General features: G+C 42.0%; 1 protein-coding gene across 1 annotated transcript in view; it reads right to left on the bottom strand.

Moving 5' to 3' along the window:
* LOC117984870 (fatty acyl-CoA reductase wat-like) overlaps positions 1-23,852 on the bottom strand; it is a 29,460-nt gene extending 5,608 nt beyond the window's left edge. Inside the window, exons 1-10 of the mRNA XM_069501030.1 lie at positions 23,725-23,852; positions 20,946-21,243; positions 20,530-20,660; positions 11,949-12,071; positions 10,112-10,237; positions 8,849-8,994; positions 7,952-8,061; positions 6,118-6,195; positions 1,899-2,022; positions 846-971 (exon numbers count right to left, since the gene is read on the bottom strand). Of these exons, the coding sequence (XP_069357131.1) occupies positions 846-971; positions 1,899-2,022; positions 6,118-6,195; positions 7,952-8,061; positions 8,849-8,994; positions 10,112-10,237; positions 11,949-12,071; positions 20,530-20,660; positions 20,946-21,207 (1,226 nt within the window). The 5' untranslated portion in view covers positions 21,208-21,243; positions 23,725-23,852. The remainder of the gene's footprint in view (positions 1-845; positions 972-1,898; positions 2,023-6,117; positions 6,196-7,951; positions 8,062-8,848; positions 8,995-10,111; positions 10,238-11,948; positions 12,072-20,529; positions 20,661-20,945; positions 21,244-23,724) is intronic.
* Positions 23,853-24,337: the final 485 nt, after the last annotated feature.

Genomic DNA, 24,337 nt, shown 5'->3' with positions numbered 1-24,337 from the left:
GTGAAAAATAAAATAAAGGAAAAGGTTAAATGTATAGTAAACAATAATATGGTAGTGATGTGTCCTATACTAAAATTGATAGGCCTATTAATATTAATGCACCCCGAAAAATTTTCGCCCCTAACATTTCGATATTGGCTTGGAAATTCCGCTAAAATTTTTCTTATTAAACAGGATGTAATTAGAACCCTAGTCAAAACTTAGCGGTATTATTATCATACCTAAAAACAATCCAATACCAATAACCAGTTACTTTACACTTGTAGTTTTAGTGATTTAGTATTTTTGAAACCTGCAATGTACAGCGTTCAAAAGTCGGGGTCAATACCCCACCTTTAACGCGGTATTGAACCCGTGGCATCTATCTCCGCAATTCGTTTACCTGTAGCGTCATTCATGTGTTTTGTTTGCAATACATTGCGAACTTTTAAAAACATAGGATTATTTTTGTCGCGTTTTTTTTATGGCATCTTATCAGTACTATCATCTGTCTTCGTTTGTGCTATCGTTCTAATTACACCCTACTACATTACCTACTAATTTCTTAACTGCCAAATTTAATATAATATAGCTTTATAGCACTAGCTTATGCCACTTTAATATAATATAGCTATATAGCACTAGCTATATCACTAGCTTATGCCCGCGACTTCGTCCGCGTAGACTACACAATCTCTTAGAGGTTGAATTTTCAAAAATCCTTTCTTGGCGGATGCCTACGTCAAGATAGCTATCTGCATGCCAAATTTCAGCCCGATCTGTCCAGTATTTTGAGCTGTGCGTTAATAGATCTGTCAGCCAGTCAGCTTTTCCTTTTATTTATTTAGATTAGGTAAAAATCTCACCAAATAGCATTAGAAAAGGGGTGCTTATCAATCCTCGCCATGTTGAGCATGGTGAAGTCGCCCCACGTGATCCTGTTCTCCACCGAACTTACGAAGTTGAAGATCGGCGGCTCCGGCGGCGGACTGCTGCAATTATTGAAAGATTTACAATTTAGATCGATAACTACCAACAAATATAAATAAAGTATAAAGAACCTTTAAATAAGCTGTAGTAGCCTAGTGGTTAGGATGTCCGCCTTCCAATCGGAGGTCGGGAGTTCAATCCCGGGCACGCACCTCTAACTTTTCGGAGTTATGTGCGTTTTTAAGTAATTAAAAATATATCACTTGCTTTAACGGTGAAGGAAAACATCGTGAGGAAACCTGCATGCCTGAGAGTTCTCCGTAATGTTCTCAAAGGTGTGTGAAGTCTGCCAATCCGCACTTGGCCAGCGTGGTAGCTATGGCCAAAAACCCTTCTCCCTCTGAAAGGAGACCTGTGCTCTGTAGTGAGCCGGTGATGGGTTGATCATGATGATAAAGAACCTTTACGCTCGGTTGAAGTAATCATCATCATCATCGTTAATCAGTAGTAGGGACTTGCACACGCAACGATCTTGCACTTTCTGAGTTCTGCAGCAAGCCCCCTGCGACTCGTTTGATGTTGCCTGTCAACCTAGTGGGGGGATGTCGCTTTTCGATTTCGGGTGCGAGCCATTCAGCACTTTGGACTCCAACGTTACGGGCCCTTCCAGGTTAGCCCGCAATCATGTTAGACTGCATCATTACTTACCACCAGGTGAGATTGCAGTCAAGGGCTATCTTGTATCTGAATTAAAAAAAAAAAAAAGTCTGTCGGTTTTCCGAACTATGTATCCTGCCCATTGCCACTTCAACCCGCTGAGCTATATGGTTACTCTGGTTCTTGTACGGAGTTGGTGAGGTATAAAATCCCATAGGGTAAGGGTGGTCATCATTGAACCACCAAAAATTTGAAGTGGTGTACTCGCAGTCACTGACTCGTCACACTGCAGCGTCCGAAGCATGCCCGTCACTGGAAAGACGAAGCCTCACCTGCTCTTGTACTGGTGGTGTACACTGTAAGCTGCCACCATGAGGCAGTTGACCACAGAGTCCACCGGCACCAGGTCCGCGGTCACTGACTCGTCACACTGCAGCGTCCGAAGCATGCCCGTCACTGGAAAGACGAAGTCTCACCTGCTCTTGTACTGATTGTGTACACTGTAAGCTGCCACCATGAGGCAGTTGACCACAGAGTCCACCGGCACCAGGTCCGCGGTCACTGACTCGTCACACTGCAGCGTCCAAAGCATGCCCGTCACTGGAAAGACGAAGCCTCACCTGCTCTTGTACTGGTTGTGTACACTGTAAGCTGCCACCATGAGGCAGTTGACCACAGAGTCCACCGGCACCAGGTCCGCGGTCACTGACTCGTCACACTGCAGCGTCCGAAGCATGCCCGTCACTGGAAAGACGAAGTCTCACCTGCTCTTGTACTGATTGTGTACACTGTAAGCTGCCACCATGAGGCAGTTGACCACAGAGTCCACCGGCACCAGGTCCGCGGTCACTGACTCGTCACACTGCAGCGTCCGAAGCATGCCCGTCACTGGAAAGACGAAGCCTCACCTGCTCTTGTACTGGTTGTGTACACTGTAAGCTGCCACCATGAGGCAGTTGACCACAGAGTCCACCGGCACCAGGTCCGCGGTCACTGACTCGTCACACTGCAGCGTCCGAAGCATGCCCGTCACTGGAAAGACGAAGCCTCACCTGCTCTTGTACTGATTGTGTACACTGTAAGCTGCCACCATGAGGCAGTTGACCACAGAGTCCACCGGCACCAGGTCCGCGGTCACTGACTCGTCACACTGCAGCGTCCGAAGCATGCCCGTCACTGGAAAGACGAAGTCTCACCTGCTCTTGTACTGATTGTGTACACTGTAAGCTGCCACCATGAGGCAGTTGACCACAGAGTCCACCGGCACCAGGTCCGCGGTCACTGACTCGTCACACTGCAGCGTCCGAAGCATGCCCGTCACTGGAAAGACGAAGCCTCACCTGCTCTTGTACTGATTGTGTACACTGTAAGCTGCCACCATGAGGCAGTTGACCACAGAGTCCACCGGCACCAGGTCCGCGGTCACTGACTCGTCACACTGCAGCGTCCAAAGCATGCCCGTCACTGGAAAGACGAAGCCTCACCTGCTCTTGTACTGATTGTGTACACTGTAAGCTGCCACCATGAGGCAGTTGACCACAGAGTCCACCGGCACCAGGTCCGCGGTCACTGACTCGTCACACTGCAGCGTCCAAAGCATGCCCGTCACTGGAAAGACGAAGCCTCACCTGCTCTTGTACTGATTGTGTACACTGTAAGCTGCCACCATGAGGCAGTTGACCACAGAGTCCACCGGCACCAGGTCCGCGGTCACTGACTCGTCACACTGCAGCGTCCGAAGCATGCCCGTCACTGGAAAGACGAAGCCTCACCTGCTCTTGTACTGGTTGTGTACACTGTAAGCTGCCACCATGAGGCAGTTGACCACAGAGTCCACCGGCACCAGGTCCGCGGTCACTGACTCGTCACACTGCAGCGTCCGAAGCATGCCCGTCACTGGAAAGACGAAGTCTCACCTGCTCTTGTACTGATTGTGTACACTGTAAGCTGCCACCATGAGGCAGTTGACCACAGAGTCCACCGGCACCAGGTCCGCGGTCACTGACTCGTCACACTGCAGCGTCCGAAGCATGCCCGTCACTGGAAAGACGAAGCCTCACCTGCTCTTGTACTGATTGTGTACACTGTAAGCTGCCACCATGAGGCAGTTGACCACAGAGTCCACCGGCACCAGGTCCGCGGTCACTGACTCGTCACACTGCAGCGTCCGAAGCATGCCCGTCACTGGAAAGACGAAGCCTCACCTGCTCTTGTACTGGTTGTGTACACTGTAAGCTGCCACCATGAGGCAGTTGACCACAGAGTCCACCGGCACCAGGTCCGCGGTCACTGACTCGTCACACTGCAGCGTCCGAAGCATGCCCGTCACTGGAAAGACGAAGCCTCACCTGCTCTTGTACTGATTGTGTACACTGTAAGCTGCCACCATGAGGCAGTTGACCACAGAGTCCACCGGCACCAGGTCCGCGGTCACTGACTCGTCACACTGCAGCGTCCGAAGCATGCCCGTCACTGGAAAGACGAAGTCTCACCTGCTCTTGTACTGATTGTGTACACTGTAAGCTGCCACCATGAGGCAGTTGACCACAGAGTCCACCGGCACCAGGTCCGCGGTCACTGACTCGTCACACTGCAGCGTCCAAAGCATGCCCGTCACTGGAAAGACGAAGCCTCACCTGCTCTTGTACTGATTGTGTACACTGTAAGCTGCCACCATGAGGCAGTTGACCACAGAGTCCACCGGCACCAGGTCCGCGGTCACTGACTCGTCACACTGCAGCGTCCGAAGCATGCCCGTCACTGGAAAGACGAAGCCTCACCTGCTCTTGTACTGATTGTGTACACTGTAAGCTGCCACCATGAGGCAGTTGACCACAGAGTCCACCGGCACCAGGTCCGCGGTCACTGACTCGTCACACTGCAGCGTCCGAAGCATGCCCGTCACTGGAAAGACGAAGTCTCACCTGCTCTTGTACTGATTGTGTACACTGTAAGCTGCCACCATGAGGCAGTTGACCACAGAGTCCACCGGCACCAGGTCCGCGGTCACTGACTCGTCACACTGCAGCGTCCGAAGCATGCCCGTCACTGGAAAGACGAAGTCTCACCTGCTCTTGTACTGATTGTGTACACTGTAAGCTGCCACCATGAGGCAGTTGACCACAGAGTCCACCGGCACCAGGTCCGCGGTCACTGACTCGTCACACTGCAGCGTCCGAAGCATGCCCGTCACTGGAAAGACGAAGCCTCACCTGCTCTTGTACTGGTTGTGTACACTGTAAGCTGCCACCATGAGGCAGTTGACCACAGAGTCCACCGGCACCAGGTCCGCGGTCACTGACTCGTCACACTGCAGCGTCCGAAGCATGCCCGTCACTGGAAAGACGAAGCCTCACCTGCTCTTGTACTGGTTGTGTACACTGTAAGCTGCCACCATGAGGCAGTTGACCACAGAGTCCACCGGCACCAGGTCCGCGGTCACTGACTCGTCACACTGCAGCGTCCGAAGCATGCCCGTCACTGGAAAGACGAAGTCTCACCTGCTCTTGTACTGATTGTGTACACTGTAAGCTGCCACCATGAGGCAGTTGACCACAGAGTCCACCGGCACCAGGTCCGCGGTCACTGACTCGTCACACTGCAGCGTCCGAAGCATGCCCGTCACTGGAAAGACGAAGTCTCACCTGCTCTTGTACTGATTGTGTACACTGTAAGCTGCCACCATGAGGCAGTTGACCACAGAGTCCACCGGCACCAGGTCCGCGGTCACTGACTCGTCACACTGCAGCGTCCGAAGCATGCCCGTCACTGGAAAGACGAAGTCTCACCTGCTCTTGTACTGATTGTGTACACTGTAAGCTGCCACCATGAGGCAGTTGACCACAGAGTCCACCGGCACCAGGTCCGCGGTCACTGACTCGTCACACTGCAGCGTCCGAAGCATGCCCGTCACTGGAAAGACGAAGTCTCACCTGCTCTTGTACTGATTGTGTACACTGTAAGCTGCCACCATGAGGCAGTTGACCACAGAGTCCACCGGCACCAGGTCCGCGGTCACTGACTCGTCACACTGCAGCGTCCGAAGCATGCCCGTCACTGGAAATTTTTTTAGGGCTTTAGTCAAAACTGAGACTGGAAATAGGAAGCATGAAGTAATAGAAGAGAAAAAATTTGTATTCAAATAAACGTTTGCAAGTGCTTTTGAATTGTCAAAATAATTTAACAGTGGCCCTACCGCGGTTTTTTGACAGCTACAATGTCACGATCGCAATCATCTCTGATTGGTTAATGCTCGCTCACTATTGGCCACAATGTATTGTTGCAACAAGAATCGCACAAATTCAGCCAATCAGAACGATTGAGATTGTAATAATGATTGATGCAGGTTTTAGACAATCGCCCTGCAGAAGTTTTAATTAGTTTATTGTAATATACGGAAGGACGTGGGAACCCAACCGCATTATTACCAAAAAAACCTACTTATTAGTATGATTTATGTACCTACCTATTCCGTCCTATAAGACTGATCTTATAAAAATCAAACATGCAGGATTTTATTTATATACCCTTCTGTAGTCTAATATCACTCACCGGCTCCCACAGCGACCCCAGTAGGCCCGTACATGTTATCCAACCAACATTTCACCGGCTCGTTCACTGTTGACGTCACTGGAAAAATAATTTTGTACTAACGGTTAGAATTGTTCTTATTAAAAGCTGGCGTTACTCGTTAGATACTTGGAAAGCCCATGGTACACATAACAGAAGGAACAAAGGAAGGTTTCTTTTTCAAACCCGCAATGTATAGCGTGCAAAACTCGGGTCAATGCGCTATTGACTCCGAGTGGCCTATTTCCTTGAATGGGAAGCTGGAAGAAATATCTGTTTAGAGATAAGCATCTCCAATGTAACTTAATTTATTACTACTAAGTATGTAACTATAATTTCGGTACATGAATAATAAAATAATATAAATAAACAAGTTTGTTATATTACAATCCGCAATTTAGATATACAAGATGTAACCAGAACGCTAGCAAAAACTTAGGGTTATTATTATACTAAGTACCTAAACACAATCCAAACCAGTGCCTATAACCATTTGCCTGTAGTTTTAGTGATTTAGTATTTTTCAAACCGGCAATGTATAGCGTGCAAAACTCGGGTCAATGCGCCATTGAATCCGAGTAGCCTATTTATGTAACGTTCGTTGACCTCTAGCGTCAGTCAGATGTTTTGTTTACAACATAATATTGTAAACTTTAAATAAATACAATTTATTTTTAAATCGTATTTTTTTTAAATAAAAATGGCGAGCAAACGAGCAGGCAGGTCATCTGATGTTAAGGGATTAAAGCCGCCCATGAACATTTGCAATACCAGAGGAACCACCAATGCGTTGCCGGCCTTTCAGGAATTTTTTGGTCCGCCCCTTAAATAACCCCATGTTATAATGTAATGGGAACACCGCCGAAGGGAGTTGATTCCACAGTTTGCATGTGCGTGGAAAAAAAGATCTGGCAAAACGGGCGGGCGGGTTTTTGTGATCCTTGTCAGTAATTCAGTGCTATCAGTGCTATCACCCGTCTTCGTTTTTGCTACCGTTCTGGTTACATCTTGTATCTGTATGGTAGGTACAAAGTGCTCAGTCGTATCCGATACCCAGAATCCTAAGACGCCTCATCCCTGGCTTAAAACTTTAAAAATTGCTTAGAAGGACATAGTTTATTCCGGTACTCCGGTACTTCTGCTTGAGTCATTCTGGCTTTAATGCTTAAGGGGGCTCAGGACGGTGCTTTTTTCATACAAACGTAGGAGGGTAATTACTACATTATTTGGTACGCTCAAAACTAAGTATTATATTATTAATCTCGTCATTATCTAGGTTTATTGATATATAAAACATTGAAGAAAATATTGATTTTAAAGTAACGAGCCTCAAAAGATTCCTATTTTAACACTAAATTTGTGACAACTTTGGGCTTAAATAAATGAGATTAGGGGTATGAAAATTCTAAAGAAATTTAACATCAAACATAGTTTATTTCTTCATTAGTTGATATAACTATAATTTGCAACAACAAACTCAGTAGTTTTTGCTCAAAAATACTTTTCCTAAACCCTTGATTTCGGTGAAAATCATCGTGCCTCTCACCTTTCTCATACAATGTCAAGTGAAAAGCAAACAGGTTCGGTCGAGCGTACTGCGTCACCTTAAGTGGCGGAAGCGCCGGGATAACCAACCCTTAGGTATAAAGTGATGTTTTTTCTTTCTTTCTTTACCAATTATTTTTAGGAAATTTATCTTCTTAGATATAGTCCGTGACAGGTTGAGATGGCAATTGGAGTATGAGGCGGGGGCACTCACTTGTCATCTCGACCTGTCGCGTACTATAGGTAGTAAATAAAGTACAGCTACTCGTACCTATCGCCGGTCGGAAGATCCCCAGTGGTACGTTGCTCGAATTCAGTCTTAGTTCATTCTCCGCTAGGGCCTTTGTAAATGTGTACGTGTTGGGCCATTTGCCTAGGATGCTGGAACACGCCACAGGTTAGTGATTTTAACAAAAAAAACCGGCCAAATGCGAATCAGACTCGCGCACCGAGGGTTCCGTACTACAGTCGTATTTTTTCGACATTTTTGCACGATAATTCAAAAACTATGATGCATAAAAATAAATAAAAATCTGTTTTAGAATGCACAGGTAAATCCCTTTCATATGATACCCCACTTGGTATACTTAGTAATCTTACTTTAAAAGTTGAAAATACTAATTATTCGTTCATTTACAAGTTTAATTTAAAATTTAAATTTAAAATAACTTTATTGTTAATAGATTTACAGAGAGTAAGAATACAGGATACACTTAAAAAACAAAGGGCGACCTTATCACTAAAGTGATCTCTTCCAGGCAACCCATACTTAAGAACTTATAGAACTGTAAGACGGGGAGTCGCAATGTAGCTATAAATATAATATATATATAAATATATATAGGTATATATAAACACATACACTCTAATAGGTACATACTATAAAATATAATATAATATATACAATATACATGGATATAAATACTATATAAAATCAATATATATAAGTATATAACTATATAAGTTTGTTTGTAGGAAGTAATCTCTAGAACAACTGAAGCGATTTTGTAAATTCTTTCACCAGCAGAAGCTGCATTATTCCTGAGTGATATAGGCTTCATTTTATTTCCAAAAAATTAGAGATCCCTACGAAATGGCTGCCGGGGCAAGTCGCTAGTGTGTAATAGCTGCGAAATAGTGTGAAAGCTGAAAGTCTAAATATCCTCACGTAGGGAGCACATCGTTGATCTGATCATCCGTCAGTTTGTCGATCGTCCGCTGCAGCTTGTCGCTATCCCCCTCGCACGGGTAGAACTTCTCCTCTATGTGATAGAGATGGGAGTTTGAGTACGCCGTCGAAATGTGCATGAACACCTGGAAGATAGAGGCATTTTCATGAATCACTGCTGCGAGAGATGAAGTTCGAGCTGTTATGGGCAATAGCGAGCTACCATCTTTCTTGTTCTTTTCGCTGGAATTTCACGAGCTGTCCGGCAAAATACACTCACAACGTCACTATTAACTCTCGATGTCGTACGATTCTGTTTTGGTTTTACAAACACACCAGAGAGAATTTAAATATTCATCACGACGCGAGTAGGCTTATCGAGATATTTAGGTACCTTTTATATAACCTTACTGCAATATTAACTTGATTAGGGCACAATTGCTATTGCAACCACAATCAAAATGGCGACCTAAATACAAAAGGCTCAATAGTCGATCGAGTCTCGCGTCGGAACGAGACTCTCTTAAAATTCATCAACCACCAGCGCGATTGCGGGAGAATGACAGCTACAAAGTCACGATCGCAATCACCTCTGATTGGTTGGCTACAATGCATTGTTGCAACAAGAATCGTAAGTACAAATTCAGCCAATCAGAACAATTGAGATTATAATAATGATTGATGCAGGTTTTGGGCAATCGCCTTACCGTATTTATACAATCGACTCAAGATATCGACGAAACAGATCACGTGACTTCCGTCAGAGATAATATTTTATTACAAGTGCGATAACAATTTGCATAATTCTACCACTGGATTCCACATGCTTGCTAATTTAAAACGATCCTCACGATTAAAATTCTGGTGTTTGCGAATTTCAATCGCTTCGCGCACTAGTCTAGGTATATAGATAGTGGCGGTCTGTGGAGAGAACTCGAGGATTGTGGAGTTCAATCCAATGTTTTGTGGATGGTGAATATCGTGAAGTTCAAGAAAGAGGGTAGTTCGCTACTGCCCTTGACAGCTCGAACTTCGTCTCTCGCAGCACCGCAGTCCCGTCGTGACCACGACCCATGTATGAGTTGAAAAATCGACAAATAAAATCTTCAAATTAATCGTGGTAAACCGTTATCTACATTAAAATATGAATCGCAGGGAGCCGCTGGACTCAGGAGGCGCCCAAGACCGTGGCGTGTGGATGTTACAAGAGACCTATGTCCAGCAGTGGACGTCTATCGGTTGGTGATGATGAGACTATCATACCTTCAGTTGTTTAATATCTTTGGCCAGTTGCAACAAATACAGTGGCGCCCGAACATTGGTCACGAGCGCCGCGCGCAAATGCTCGTCGAACTTGACTGTCGCCGCCGAGTGGAAGATAATGTTGACCTGGAAAAGTCACATACATGTTGGATAGAAGCAGGCGTTACTTAGCGGAACAACAAAACTAAATTAATTAGGTACAATCACAGGCTCACTACAAAAAACTTGTACATAATTTTTAATCTGCCAGATTTCTTATTGGCACTTACAAAAAATTACTAACATTTTGTATATTTTGGCTAATAAGTACCTACCTACTATCCAAAAAAAAAACCGGCCAAGTGCGAGTCGGGCTCGCGCACTGAGGGTTCCGTATTACAGTCGTATTTTTTCGACATTTTGCAGGATAATTCAAAAACTATGATGCATAAAAATAAATAAAAATCTGTTTTAAAATGTACAAGTACAGCCCTTTCATACAATACTTCACTTGTTATAGTAATCTTACTTTGAAAGTTGAAAATAGCAATATTTGTTCATGAACACATTTTAACTTTTTTCTTGTGATGTAACCACAAATTAATGGTTTTCAGATTTTTCTCCTCATGTCTGCTATAAGACCTACCTTCCTGCCATATATTTTCATGGTTCTAGATCAACGGGAAATACCCTATAGGTTTCTTGACGGACAGACAACAAAGTGATCCTATAAGGGTCCCGTTTTGCTTTTGAGGTACGGAACCCTAAAAATTACTAACATTTTGTATATTTCGGCTAATAAGTAGGTACCTACTACCCAAAAAAAAATCAAGAGGTGCACTTTTCGGGAACTTTTAGTACACCGATGTAAATGTAACTTGTTATTTAATTTATATTTTTTGCTTAATTTATTCATTACAAAGTATGACTTGTGAATTTGTGAGTAGGTAACTGTGTGCAACTAAGCATTTTTCTTTTCATTTTTTTTTATAATTTTAATTCTCATCTTTAATTATTTTTTGAAGACAGCTGTCAGAAACATTCTTACAAGGAACTAAATTTTAGTTTAATTAGGTTCAGATTTCGAGCGAAGACTCTTATTAACGTACCTACCATTATTAATTAAGAAACTCATGCTCGTGCTTACACAGGCAGCGTTTTATCCATCATTTCCCATTGTTTCAGTTACCACATAATAAAAAAAATTAAGAAGAATGAGAAAAGAAAAAGCCAATAAGAAAAATCAGTCAAGAGCGAGTCGGCCTCGCACACGAAGGGTTCCGTAGCGCATACCATTGTATAAAACAACACTTTTTTAAACATTTTTTTTTAATTTTATGGCAATAGAAATACACATTCTGCGCACTTCTCTATCTATTACGGTTCACGAGATAAAGCCCACTGACAGACAGACGGACGGACGGATAAAAATAATAAAATAAAAATATTTTTTATTCTATATTTAAATAAACTTTATTTACTAAAGTAAAAAAAACACATTAAATTAAAACTAAAATAATCGAGACCACCGCAGCGAGGCATTGTACCCAAGATGCTGGCAGCATTACCCATTTGGATGACCAAACTAATTCTTTGACCAAGGTAGCTGCCAGCTCTCGGGTCCCCGGTTGGCTCAGTAACCCTTTTCGAAATTTCCTCAAAAAGAGCTCGAGCCTCCGGGCCCCACGGCCCTAAGGTCTCCTCACCAAAAGGCACGAATATCAAGTAGGTACTCAACACTAAGTTTTTCAAGTACTTTTGAATCGTCAAATGCATCTACCACTGGTTCGGAATGCCTTCGGGTTCAGAACATAAAAGCAGTTTGTAATTAAGTGTAACTAGGTATAAATAGCCTCACCTTTTCAATTAGTGTTTGTCTATCGCTAATAGTAAGTCCTAACCCCGCGGCCTCGCAGTCCGCTGGTATTGCGACTATTTTGTGTCGGAACTTTGGTACTTCTTCTTTGAGGCGACTAAAAACCTGGAATTTAAAAAAAATCTACATTTCATGTAAAAATGTTCGGCAAATCCATGCCGGCAAGCGATTTAGGCTGAGGCCACTACACTGCGGTGCGATATCGCATCGCAAAAACGATGCCGCATCACAATGCGATGCGTTGACGCAACGCAAAAAGGAGAATGACAGATCCTGGCCCACCAATTTACACACAATATAAGTTAATGATAATTATCCTAGTATTAAATAACCATTATAAATACTATCTGTCCCGGCTTACTCACGTGTGTAGTCGACGTTAGCCCGACTAGTTTCGAACCCATCCGGGGTCCTTTTTCAAGGGAGTCCGTCCGCGCACGCGCCGCGGTTTTGACTGCCCGCGCGTGCGCGGACGGACTCCCTTGAAAAAGGACCCCGGATGGGTTCGAAACTAGTCGGGCTAACGTCGACTACACACGTAAGCCGGGACAGATAGTATTTATAATGGAAATCACTCACGGTAGTTTAAACGCTAAAATAAATTAAATAACCACTCAAAAATTAAAAATTGTGATTTTAAACTTGCGGATGTTTTTATTTGTTTCCATTTAGTTTCTCAATATTATAGGTAAATTGCATATAACCAAGAATCATTGTAGTTTAAACTTAGATTTAATGAAAAACCGCAAGTTATAGAGGTGTTAAATCCTATGTTTAGTTATCAGTGATGAAACAGCAACAAAATGCTCCATAAAGCATACGTGTAAAGGACTTTTATATAATAAAATGGGTCACGGTTCTATAGAAATTATGTCATTGTCCTTTCATCGCTTACGGCATCGTACGAGAAAACTCTGCCCTCATATGTGCGTTGTAAGTAATTAAATATAACTTGCTTTAACGGTGAAGGAAAACATCGTGAGGAAACCTGCATGCCTGAGAGTTCTCCATAATGTTCTCAACTCCAGACTATGGTCAAACCCTTCTCACTCTGAGAGGAGACCCGTGCTCTGCAGTGAGCCGGCGATAGGTTCATGATGATGATACTTTAAAGTATACCGTATACAAAAGTTTATGGACAGGGAAATCGCATATAAGTACGTACCTAGTAAACAACGAGAGGTGTAAAGTGTGTAAATAGTGAAAAAATCTGTTTACTCGCCAACTAAATCAATATACTTATGCCTGGTGTTAGCTATTTGTTCATAACGAGAGGTCCTATGTTTAAACTGACACGGATGTTACTGTATTTCATTGAAAATGCAAAGCAACCTATTTCAATGCACGTGAAAAACCCGTGATTAACTAGAAATGAACTATTGCACAGATAGCATGTGAAAAACAAACAGACAACAAAGTGATCCTATAAGGGTTCTTTGTTTCCTTTAGAGGTGCGGCACCCTAAAAATTATTACATTAAATTGACCGGTTTGTTCTAGTTAAAACCATGGTTTTTAAAAGTTTTTTTAGTTTAAATAAATATTTGACCTTGTTTAAGGCGCTCATTAGGTATTAGTTATTACATAAATTCTTGAGCTTTGACAATCAGTACCTATCCTTATTATAAATGCGAAAGTGTGCTTGTTTGTTGGTTTGTCCTTCAATCACGTCGCAACGGATTGACATGATTTTTTGCATGGGTATAGTCAAAGACCTGGAGAGTGACATAGGCTACTTTTTATCTCGGAAAATCAAAGAGTTCCGATGGGATTTTTAAAAACCTAAATCCACGCCAACGAAGTCGTGCGCATTAGCTAGTAATAATCTATATCTAAATATATAAAAGGAAAAGGTGACTGGCTGACTGACTGACTGATCTATCAACGCACAGCTCAAACTACTGGACGGATCAGGCTGAAATTTGGCATGCAGATAGCTTTTATGACGTAGGCATCCGCTAAGAAAGGATTTTTGAAAATTCAACCCCTAAGAGTCCACGCGGATGAAGTCGCGAGCATAAGCTAGTAATATATAAAAGGAAAAGGTGACTGACTGACTGACTGATCTATCAACGCACAGCTCAAACTACTGGACGGATCGCGCTGAAATTCGGCATGCCGTTAGATTATGACGTAGGCGTCCGCTAAGAAAGGATTTTTACAAATTCTAAGGGGGTGAAATAGGGGTTCGAAATTTGAGTAGTCCACGCGGACGAAGTCGCGGGCATAAGCTAGTAATATAATAAACTCGCACACGAAGGGTTCCGTCGTACATCGTACAAAAATAGCACTTTTTGCGCGATGTACCCGAGGTCAACGGCTTCTAACTGTTTGCTAAATGAAAATAAAACAGCAATAAGTAGAGGTAATTTACTCAGGTATTTTTTTGCTGCATCGATGTTGCAAAAACTGTAAATAGGTAGGTAGGTGCGTTGTTATAGGTACCTACTACCTAGGTAGCTAGGTTGGGGTGTCACTACACTAGGCCTCGTTTACGGAGACGCGGGGCGTCGCGCGTCGCGTGTGGCGTGGCGTCTCGCGGCGCGTCGTACGTTTTTTTTGTTTACGGTGCGGCGGCGCGTGAAGCGGCACTTTGCATCGCGCGCTTAATCACAAACATATGACAATATACGATGTTGTTCATAGAGATGCGAGGCGGGAAGAGTGGCGGTGCCCGCCGCTGCGCCCGCGGCGTTGCACGCGGCGGGCGCGTCTGCGTTATGCGATTTTCAAATAAAGACTGGCAGAAGGTTCCGCTGCGGGCATCGCTTCATCGAGAATTGCCGCCGCGTGCGCCGCCACGATAAACGCCGCGTGGGACGCGTCGATGCCATCCGCGGGCTCGGTTGCAAAAAACGCTCCATCTCAAACAAACGCGTCTAAAATTGCTTCTCCGTAAACGCACTCATACAACGCCATATGTTTAAAATCAGTGCGGGCCGCGCCGCCCATCGCAACGCGCGACGCCCCGCGTCTCCGTAAACGAGGCCTTACCCGATCGACAGTTCCTATGCTTGCCTGGGTTCCTTACCTGAAGGGTGCCAACGGAACCCTATTACTAAGCATCTGTCAGACCGTCATGAGATTTCAATCAAGTAGGTACTAGGTACCTACCCTTAGATAAATGATTGGTCTCCCAGCGGGAGAAAACAGGGCTTTCAACCTATCGCCGGCCCACTACTAAGCGCAGGTCACCTCTCAGATTGAGAAGGGATTAGGCCCTAGTCTACCAAGCTGGCCAAGTGCGGATTCGCAGACTTCACACACCTTTGAGAACATTATGGATGACTCTCAGGTGTGAAGGTTTCCTCACGATTTTTTCCTTACTCAAGTGATATCAATTAATGCTAACGCACATAATATAACTCTGAAAAATTAGAGAATTGCCCGGAATTCAATCTTTAATCGAATAAGAGGATCACGGCTCAACATGTTTTAATGTAAAAATTAGAGCTAGCGCGCACAGGGTGCGGTGAGTTGCGGTGCGTTTCAAAAAAAACCGGCCAAGTGCGAGTCAGGCTCGCGCAATGAGGGTTCCGTACTACAGTCGTATTTTTTCGACATTTTGCACGATAATTCAAAAACTATTATGCATAAAAATAAATAAAAATCTGGTTTAGAATGTACAGGTGAAGACCTTTCATATGATACCCCACTTGATATAGTCACTCACTTCGAAAGTTGAAAATACTAATTATTAGTTCATGACCACAATTTAATTTTTTTTGTGTGATCTAACCCTAAATTCACGGTTTTCAGATTTTTTCCCAAATGTCAGCTATAAGATCTACCTACCTGCCAAATTTCATGATTCTAGGTCAACGGGAAGTACCCTGTAGGTTTCTTGACAGACAGACGGACAGTCAGACAGACAGACAGACAGACAACAAAGTAATCCTATAAGGGTTCCGTTTTTCCTTTTGAGGTACGGAACCCTAAAAAATTTGAATTTTAATCTTTCAAAATCCGGTGCGGAATTAATCCGCAGTGCGCTCACTTCTATGTGTGCGAGGAAAAACGTACGGAAATTTTCCGTGGTGCGCGCTAGCTCAGAAATACCTATGTGTATTGACCTCGAATCTGTCAACTTTGCAGTCTGCGTCTATGATTGACGGTTCATCGATTCTTCATAAAAAGGTAATTACCAAACTAATCATGAGTCTTGTTAAATAATTGACACGACACGTCGTTAACGGTCTGCGTATCATAATATTATTATGACGTTATGAATAAATCCATTATCCATAATATTTACTAACTAATATTACGAATGCGTGTCGTGTGTGTATGTGTGTGAAAAGTTACTCACTTGGTGGTAAGTGATGATGCAGTCGTAAGATAGAAGCGGGCTAACCTGGAAGGGGATTGGCTGATTTTATTAAGCCCATGCCCCTTTGGTTTCTACACGGCATCGTACCGGAACGCATAATTGCTTGGCGGCACGGCTTTGCCGTAACTAGCCACGGCCGAAGCCGTGACCGGACCAGGCCAGAAATTTAGAAATTATAAAATCAAATCCCAACCCCCTGCCAGGACTCGAACCCGGGACCTCCCACTAATAAGACCACAGTGCTTACCACTGTAAGTGCATTGGAGAATGACAGGGCCACTTTTATCCCGGAAAATCAGAGTTCCCAGGGGGTTTTAAAGCCCATCCGTTTAACATTTGGTACAGAGATATCTGCCATCTCAGAGATGGGCATAGGCTACTTTTCATCTCGGAAAATGAAAGAGTTCCCACGGCATTTTAAAAACTTAATCCACGCGAACGAAGTCGCGGGCAACATCATGAGTTAAGTATTAAACATGACATTTTGATTAATCTAAAATTTAGATTAATCAAAATGTCATGAATCATCGTATCCCCCCCGTATTAGATCATCATTTAGATTCTAAATGAGGATCTAATACGGGGGATAATATTTCTGATTATACCTTCTGATTTTACCTAGCCTAAGATTTTGTCGACTTAGATTTTTAAAAGTCCTGACTGACTGACTGACTTATATATCAACGCACAGCTTAAACCACTGGTCCTAGAGACGTGGAATTTGGAGGGTGTGTTCTTTGTAAAGAGTATTATACTTAGGTACCTATCTATCCACTAAGCAAGGATTTTTACAAAATTCCAACCCTAAGTGGGTCAAATGGGGGTTTGAAATTTATGTAGTTCCCGCGGACGAAGTCGCGAGCATGGGCTAGTTGTTCTCTATAGTCTAGATACATTATAGACATTAGAGAACCTACGCGCAAAATCTGAGTTTCTAGAACCAGCGGGTTAGTAAAATCTAAGTACGTAATTTAGTTGGTTACTCATTTTAATAAACTAGCTTGTCCCCTCGACTTTTACGTTTGGATTTCTTAAAGAGTCTACTAACCGCCGTACTCAGAGTCGCTAATCGTTACTTAAGATTGAGTTAAAACGAGACAGATTTATGTGAGAGATATAGCTTTGTCTCGTTTTACCTAACTAAACTTAAGTAACGATTAAGTATAAGTATACGTAGTACGGCGGTAAGTAGGTTTCTGATAGAGCCTACAAGAAACTCAGCATAATTTTTTTCAATTTCTTGTTATAGTAATTTATTCCGTTTGCCTTTGTCTTAGTCATAAAAAAAATTACGAGACATTTCACCGCGATTCATAGCCTCATCTGGTGACCGAAGGGCTGGCTTATTTTTTGCGCACCAGATCAGCCTGGCTGTCCAGCGCGGAAATGCAGTTAGTACCTATTATTGGCACCATTCCTCGCGGGCATCATATGTATAGTAATTAGATAAGAGATTAAAACAAATCACGTTAATCCGTTACACCGTTGCGACGTGATTGAAGGACAAACTAACAAACCAACAAATAAACACACTTTCGCATTTATAATAAGGATTTTCATTGAGCTAAATGGTAAGTATGGTATACCTACCCATATATAAAAGAAATAAATAAAACGGACCTGTACTGTAACATAAGTTACCTACTAACCTTGGCCAAGTTAAGTTTGTTTGTTTGCAAGTCTGTTTCGCGGAATCTCGTAAAGATACACTACACTGTGCAAATAACCATAAAGTCGGTATCCAGTCTCCACACAAATACCAATAGGAACAATTCATACTAATATTACAAATGCGAAAGTGTCTCTGTCTGTCTGTCTGTCTTTCTGTCTGTCAGCTTTTCACGGCTCAACAGTTTAACCGATTTTGATGAAATATTGTACAGAGTTAGCTTACATCCCGGGGAAGGACATAGGCTACTTTTTATCCCGGAAAATCAATGAGTTCCCACGGGATTCTTAAAGGCCCATCCGCTTAACTGATATATATGACGTTTGGTGCAGAGGTAACTTGCATCCCGGAAATTGACATAGGCAACTTTTATCCCAGAAAATCAAAGAGTTCCCACGGGATTTTCTAAAAACCTAAAACCACGCGGACTAAGTCGCGAGCATCATCTAGTATTTTATATTATGCTCTACCATCATTTCAGGTCTTAAGAGAACCAGAGTGACCAACATGGCTCAACGGGTAGCGAAGCAGGACACAGTTCGAAAAATAGACTTTGGGGTCCCTAGGTGCTCGAATGGCAACCTCGCACGCAAAAGCACATGACTTAATATTAAAACAGTATGGTCGCACGTTTTCAAAAATAAAAAAAAAACGGCCAAGTGCGAGTCAGGCTCGCGCAATGAGGGTTCCGTACTACTAAAGTCGTATTTTTTCGACATTTTGCACGCTAATTCAGAAACTATAATACATATAAATAAATAAAAAACTGTTTTAGAATGCACAGGTGAAGATCTTTCATATGATACCCCACTTGATATAGTTATCTTACTTCAAAAATTGAAAATACTAATTATTAGTTCATGACAACAATTTAAGTTTTTTTGTGTAGGTAACCACAAATTCACGGTTTTCAGATTTTTCCCCGAATGTCAGCTATAAGACCTACCTACCTGCCAAATTTCATGATTCTAGGTCAACGGGAAGTACCCTGTAGGTTTTTTTACAGACCGACAGACAAACAGACAACAAAGTGATCCTATAAGAGTTCCGTTTTTCCTTTTGTGGACAGGTAAGTAGCTAAGTACTTGTAAATTGGAATAGGATAGATACCTACTTGTAATAATATGCAAAAAGTTTAATTTGCACTGTTGTATAGTGGTAGTAGATAGGTACGTTGCAAAAAGTTTAATTTGCACTGTTGTATAGTTGTAGTAGATAGGTACGTTGCAAAAAGTTTAATTTGCACTGTTGTATAGTTGTAGTAGATAGGTACGTTGCAAAAAGTTTAATTTGCACTGTTGTATAGTTGTAGTAGATAGGTACGTTGCAAAAAGTTTAATTTGAACTGTTGTATAGTTGTAGTAGATAGGTACGTTGCAAAAAGTTTAATTTGCACTGTTGTATAGTTGTAGTAGATAGGTACGTTGCAAAAAGTTTAATTTGCACTGTTGTATAGTTGTAACAGATAGGTACGTTGCAAAAAAATATAGGTAGGTACCTACTTGACATTGTAAAGTGTCTGAAGAGTAATTATTGATGTCATTGTCAAGTGTATACTTAGGTCATAGAGGCATTCATCCAAGACTTAGGTGCTTACTTATAACAGCTTATAAATTACTAGCTTATGCTCGCGATTTCGTCCGCGTTGACTACACAAATTTCAAATCCCTATTGTACCCCTTAGGGGTTGAATTTTCAAAAATCCTTTCTTAGCGGATGCTCACGACACAATAGCTACCTGCATGCCAAATTTCAGTCCGATCTGTCCAGTAGTTTGAGCTGTAGGTACGTTGATAGATCAGTCAGTCAATCCTTTTATAAGTTTAGATGAGACATAATTACATAATAATATTTAAATAAATAAATAAATAATAAAATAATTTAAATTTTTACATAATTTATTTTTACAGTCGTTACGCACTTATCCGATCCGAATCCGTACAAATACAGATTTAAATTCGACCGAATTCGGATATTGCTTACGCACTAATCCGATCTCTGATCCAAATCCAAGCTATTCAGTGGACATCTTTGAAATATCTACGTCATAATGTCCGAATTGAATCCGACGCACATCCGAAGTATTCTCACGGATAACAGCGATCACCCACTCATCCGATCCGAATCCGTGAAAATACGGATATAAATAATATCTACGACATATGTCAGCTAAGCTACCATACAAAACAAAAAGTAACGTATTTTCACGAACTCGGATCGGATGAGTGCGTAAACGCCGTAACGGAGAGAAATCGGATGACGGGAATCGAATATGGTGCGTAAGCTACCATACAAATAGTTCTATGGCTACTTCGGATGTATTTTCAAGGATTCGGATCGGATGCAGTGCACCGCTCTTAGGGTTTCGAATCGCCAGAGAAAGAAAGGAATCTTTATGGGTTAACTTCGTTGTCTGTCTGTCTTGTCTTCCTAACATCGGGATTTTTGGCCCAACCCGGAAATCGAACCCAGGACTTCGTCATCCGCAATCGAACAAGCTTCGCAATCCAACGAGGCAGTTTTTAGTATAACCTATTAATCTAAGTATTGTAGATTTGTACATACGGGATCGTCGAAGACTTCTTCTATCCTCGTATAGATGTCCTTCCCGCGTTTTTGCCGCACTAGTAGGTATAGATTCTCCACCCCTGGACAGCATCGCAGCAGTTTCTCCATGAGGATTTTGCCGAGGAATCCTAAAACAAATCTAAATATGTAAAAAAAATATTTGCTAATCTGTATCGGAATAAAAAAAAAAATTTTTATAATAAAAGCCGTGCCGCCAAGCGATTTAGCGTTCCGCTACAATGCCGTATAGAAACCAAAGGGGTGTTGGTTTAATAAAAACTGCCATAACCCTTCCAGGTTAGCCCGCATCCGTCTGCATCATCAACTGATAGCTTTATCCTTCTCTTACTGGTGCATTATCTCAATACTACATCTCTTTCTTGTGGGAATGAATTGGAACCCCAAAAAATTACCTGTAGCTCCAGTAATCAACACATTCTTCCCGTTGTAGAACTCTTGAATTTCCGAAAGTCGATCCGATTTATTCATATTAAAGTCTACGCCGATTTTGTCGATTTTATCTCTATTGTTACACTCGAGACAGTAGTTATCGTCATCGACATCGGAATTTTTATCCACATTCACTGTCCCATTACTACATTTTTCTAGCGTTTTCAGACTTTTCACGTGGTTCCTTTTCATGATCGGCACAGCACTGTGATCGGCGGCGGCCATGATGGTTTTATACTTGTCACTCTCTTGATGTCATGTCTGCAACAAAAGAGAAATACATGAGAAATAGAATTAATAATTATTCGGCTTTGCATTCAGCTGCCTACAAGGTAGCAGGTACCTACCTTCTTTAAATACCGCAAATTGCTATTGCGCTGGAACCATGTCTCATTAACATCGAGATGACGTCATTTGACGTATATTTAAGTAAAACATACCATCAGCTCGAAACTTGGCTAAAATGGCGGCCACGCGCATTAGCAATTTGCGGGATTTATACGCAATAGGGCGAGATGATAATCCGGGTGGGGACACCCCGCACACCCGCCTCCGGCCTCATACCCCGATTGGCATCTCGACCTGTCGCAAACTATACAAAGGTAGTGACTGAAATTTTCAATCTGAAAATTAACACGCGTTTAGATTTGGTGTCCACCAAGACCATTCTCGAAGAACTCGGCGTCAAGCATGCGTCTATCCTCTACACTGCAGCGATTCCCAATTCATGGTCCGCGGAACCCTGGGGTTCCGTGGAAGGGTCACAGGGGTCCCACGGTCTGTCCGAGAGTTACCTAAATAAAACGTTTGTGGAAAGGACTCATAACCGCGCCGCACCGTCACGTCTACACGGCAGTCTAAAATGGAAGCTCTGTAAGTATACTAATCGGATTCTACACGGCATCTTAACGGGAATGCTCAATCGGGTTACGTCTTTACCGGTAGGGCGGTAACTAGCCGCGGCCGAAGCCTCCCACCAGACCAGACTCGAGCCGGAAATCAAACCGGGACCTCCTATTTTTAATACAACAGTGCACGCACTGCGCCACGGAGGTGATTAACGTCATAATATTTCTTTGTCACAACAAATATTTTGCAATAAAAGTCAAAGTCAAAAGTCAAATGATTTATTCAAAATAGGTAATAAATTACTCTTATTGATGATCTGGTATGGTGTTAGATTTGTAAGATATAGTCATGATCAACCCATCACCGGCTCACTACAGAGCACAGGTCTCCTCTCAGAGTGAGAATGGTTTTGGCCATAGTCTACCACGCTGGCCAAGTGCGGATTGGCAGACTTCACACACCTTTGAGAACATTATGGAGAACTCTCAGGCATGCAGGTTTCCTCACGATGTTTTCCTTCACCGTTAAAGCAAGTGATATTTTAATTACTTAAAAACGCACATAACTCCGAAAAGTTAGAGGTGCGTGCCCGGGATCGAACCCCCGACCTCCGATTGGAAGGCGGATGTCCTAACCACTAGGCTACCACAGCTTTAGATAGCTTAAGATATAGTGGTGATAATTATTACGCAAACTTAAAACTAAAGCTACGAGGGTTCCAATATATACAATACTTATAATAATAATTATTTATCATTATCAAAATAGCCAGCTAGGGTTCCGCCAAAAAAGTATGATCAATTTAGGGTTCCATGGCCAAATAAAATTGGGAACTTCTGCTCTACTGTATGGGCTTGCTGCTCGCACCCTCACTTTCTTTAGATCATCTACACGCGACGATGTCTCCATTGAACGTCTACTAAACTTAGTATTCAAGTTTCTTTTAATAGAAAATATTACAATGAAACTTTAAGCTAGCCTTATCTAAGTAAGAGTTATAAAAGTGCCTAGTTTTCCAAAACAAACTTAGTGTACTTAGTTGATAGTACTGCCTAAAACTACTAAAATTTCGACGTGTATCTTGATAAGAATTTCTTCGCGCAGGCTCTACACAACGCATTCCCGCGTAGCCGTCTACGGACCGCGCTTTTACAGCAGAAAATAAGCTCTATATTATCCATACTAATATTATAAATGCGAAAGTGTGTCTGTCTGTCTGCTAGCTATTCACGGCTCAACCGATTTTTACGAAATTTGGTACAGAGATAGCTTGCATCCCGGGGAAGGACATAGGCTACTTTTTATCCCGGAAAATTTAAGATTTCCCACAGAATTTTTAAAAACCTAAATCCACGTAATATAAGCCTTCAATCATTTAAGAAATCAAATCGTTAGTACATACCAACTATATATTAAATATAGGACAAGATAGGTAGGTACCAACTCATTTTAGGGTGTTTATAAATAACTGATCTCCTATATCATAAATAAAAAAATCGAAATTGTAATTGAAATATAAAATAGCAAATAGTTAGGTAATAATAGGTTTGTAAAAGTAATATAAAGATTTTTTCAAAAATTGTACTTAAATAAATAATTTTATAATTTTCAATAAAAATATAAATTACTTACGTTACTACTTACGTATGAAAATATTATGTAAATTGTTAAAAAAGCTGTCGGTAAAATACCAAAAAATATAATAGGTACTTACCTACCTACTTAACACAATTAATTTTGTAAAAAAATTAAATTAACAAAAAAGAATAATTTAATTTCTTAAAAAAATTAAATCAATCTCATTTTATTTATTTATTTTTTCAGACACAATTGAAAATTCAGGAAAATCGAACGTAACATTTAAAAATAATTTAGGTATAAAGTTTTACGTACAATTTAAAATCCAGGGGTGTCACACGACGTTTTCCGGTCTGTTCAGAGGTGCAACTAAGGTATTGTGCAAATTTATGAAGCTTTAAATGTACCCTTACGTTATTTACAAAATATGACGTATGTCGTACGTATATCATAGAATAAAGGTGTAAATACAAGCGACGTCTTAAGTACTTGTAGACAATGACTACGTTATAATTAATGTACTTATCTAAAAAAGTTTCAATTAAATTATCATTTTACAAAAATGTTTCAAAAACTTTTCAGGTGACAAATTACGTAATCCATCCATCATTTTATAAACCACTAGCTGATGCCCGCGACTTTGTACGCGTGGAGTTTGATTTTTTAAAAATCCCGTGGGAACTCTTTGATTTTCCGGGATAAAAAGTAGCTTATGTCACTCTCCAGGTCTTTATCTATACCCATGCAAAAAATCACGTCAATCCGTTGCACCGTTGCGACGTGATTGAAGGACAAACCAACAAACAAACACACTTTCGCATTTATATAAGGGTACGGATTTTATGCAAAAGTATACGCTAAAATTACATATTAATGTATTATGTCCGCGTGGACTTCACAAATTTCAAACCCCTATTTCACCCCCTTA

Source organism: Maniola hyperantus, chromosome 9 (genome assembly GCF_902806685.2).
Source record: "Maniola hyperantus chromosome 9, iAphHyp1.2, whole genome shotgun sequence".
Taxonomy (NCBI): Eukaryota; Metazoa; Arthropoda; class Insecta; order Lepidoptera; family Nymphalidae; genus Maniola; species Maniola hyperantus.
The sequence above is the reverse complement of the archived record's forward strand: the minus strand, read 5'-3'. Positions and strand labels throughout refer to the sequence as shown.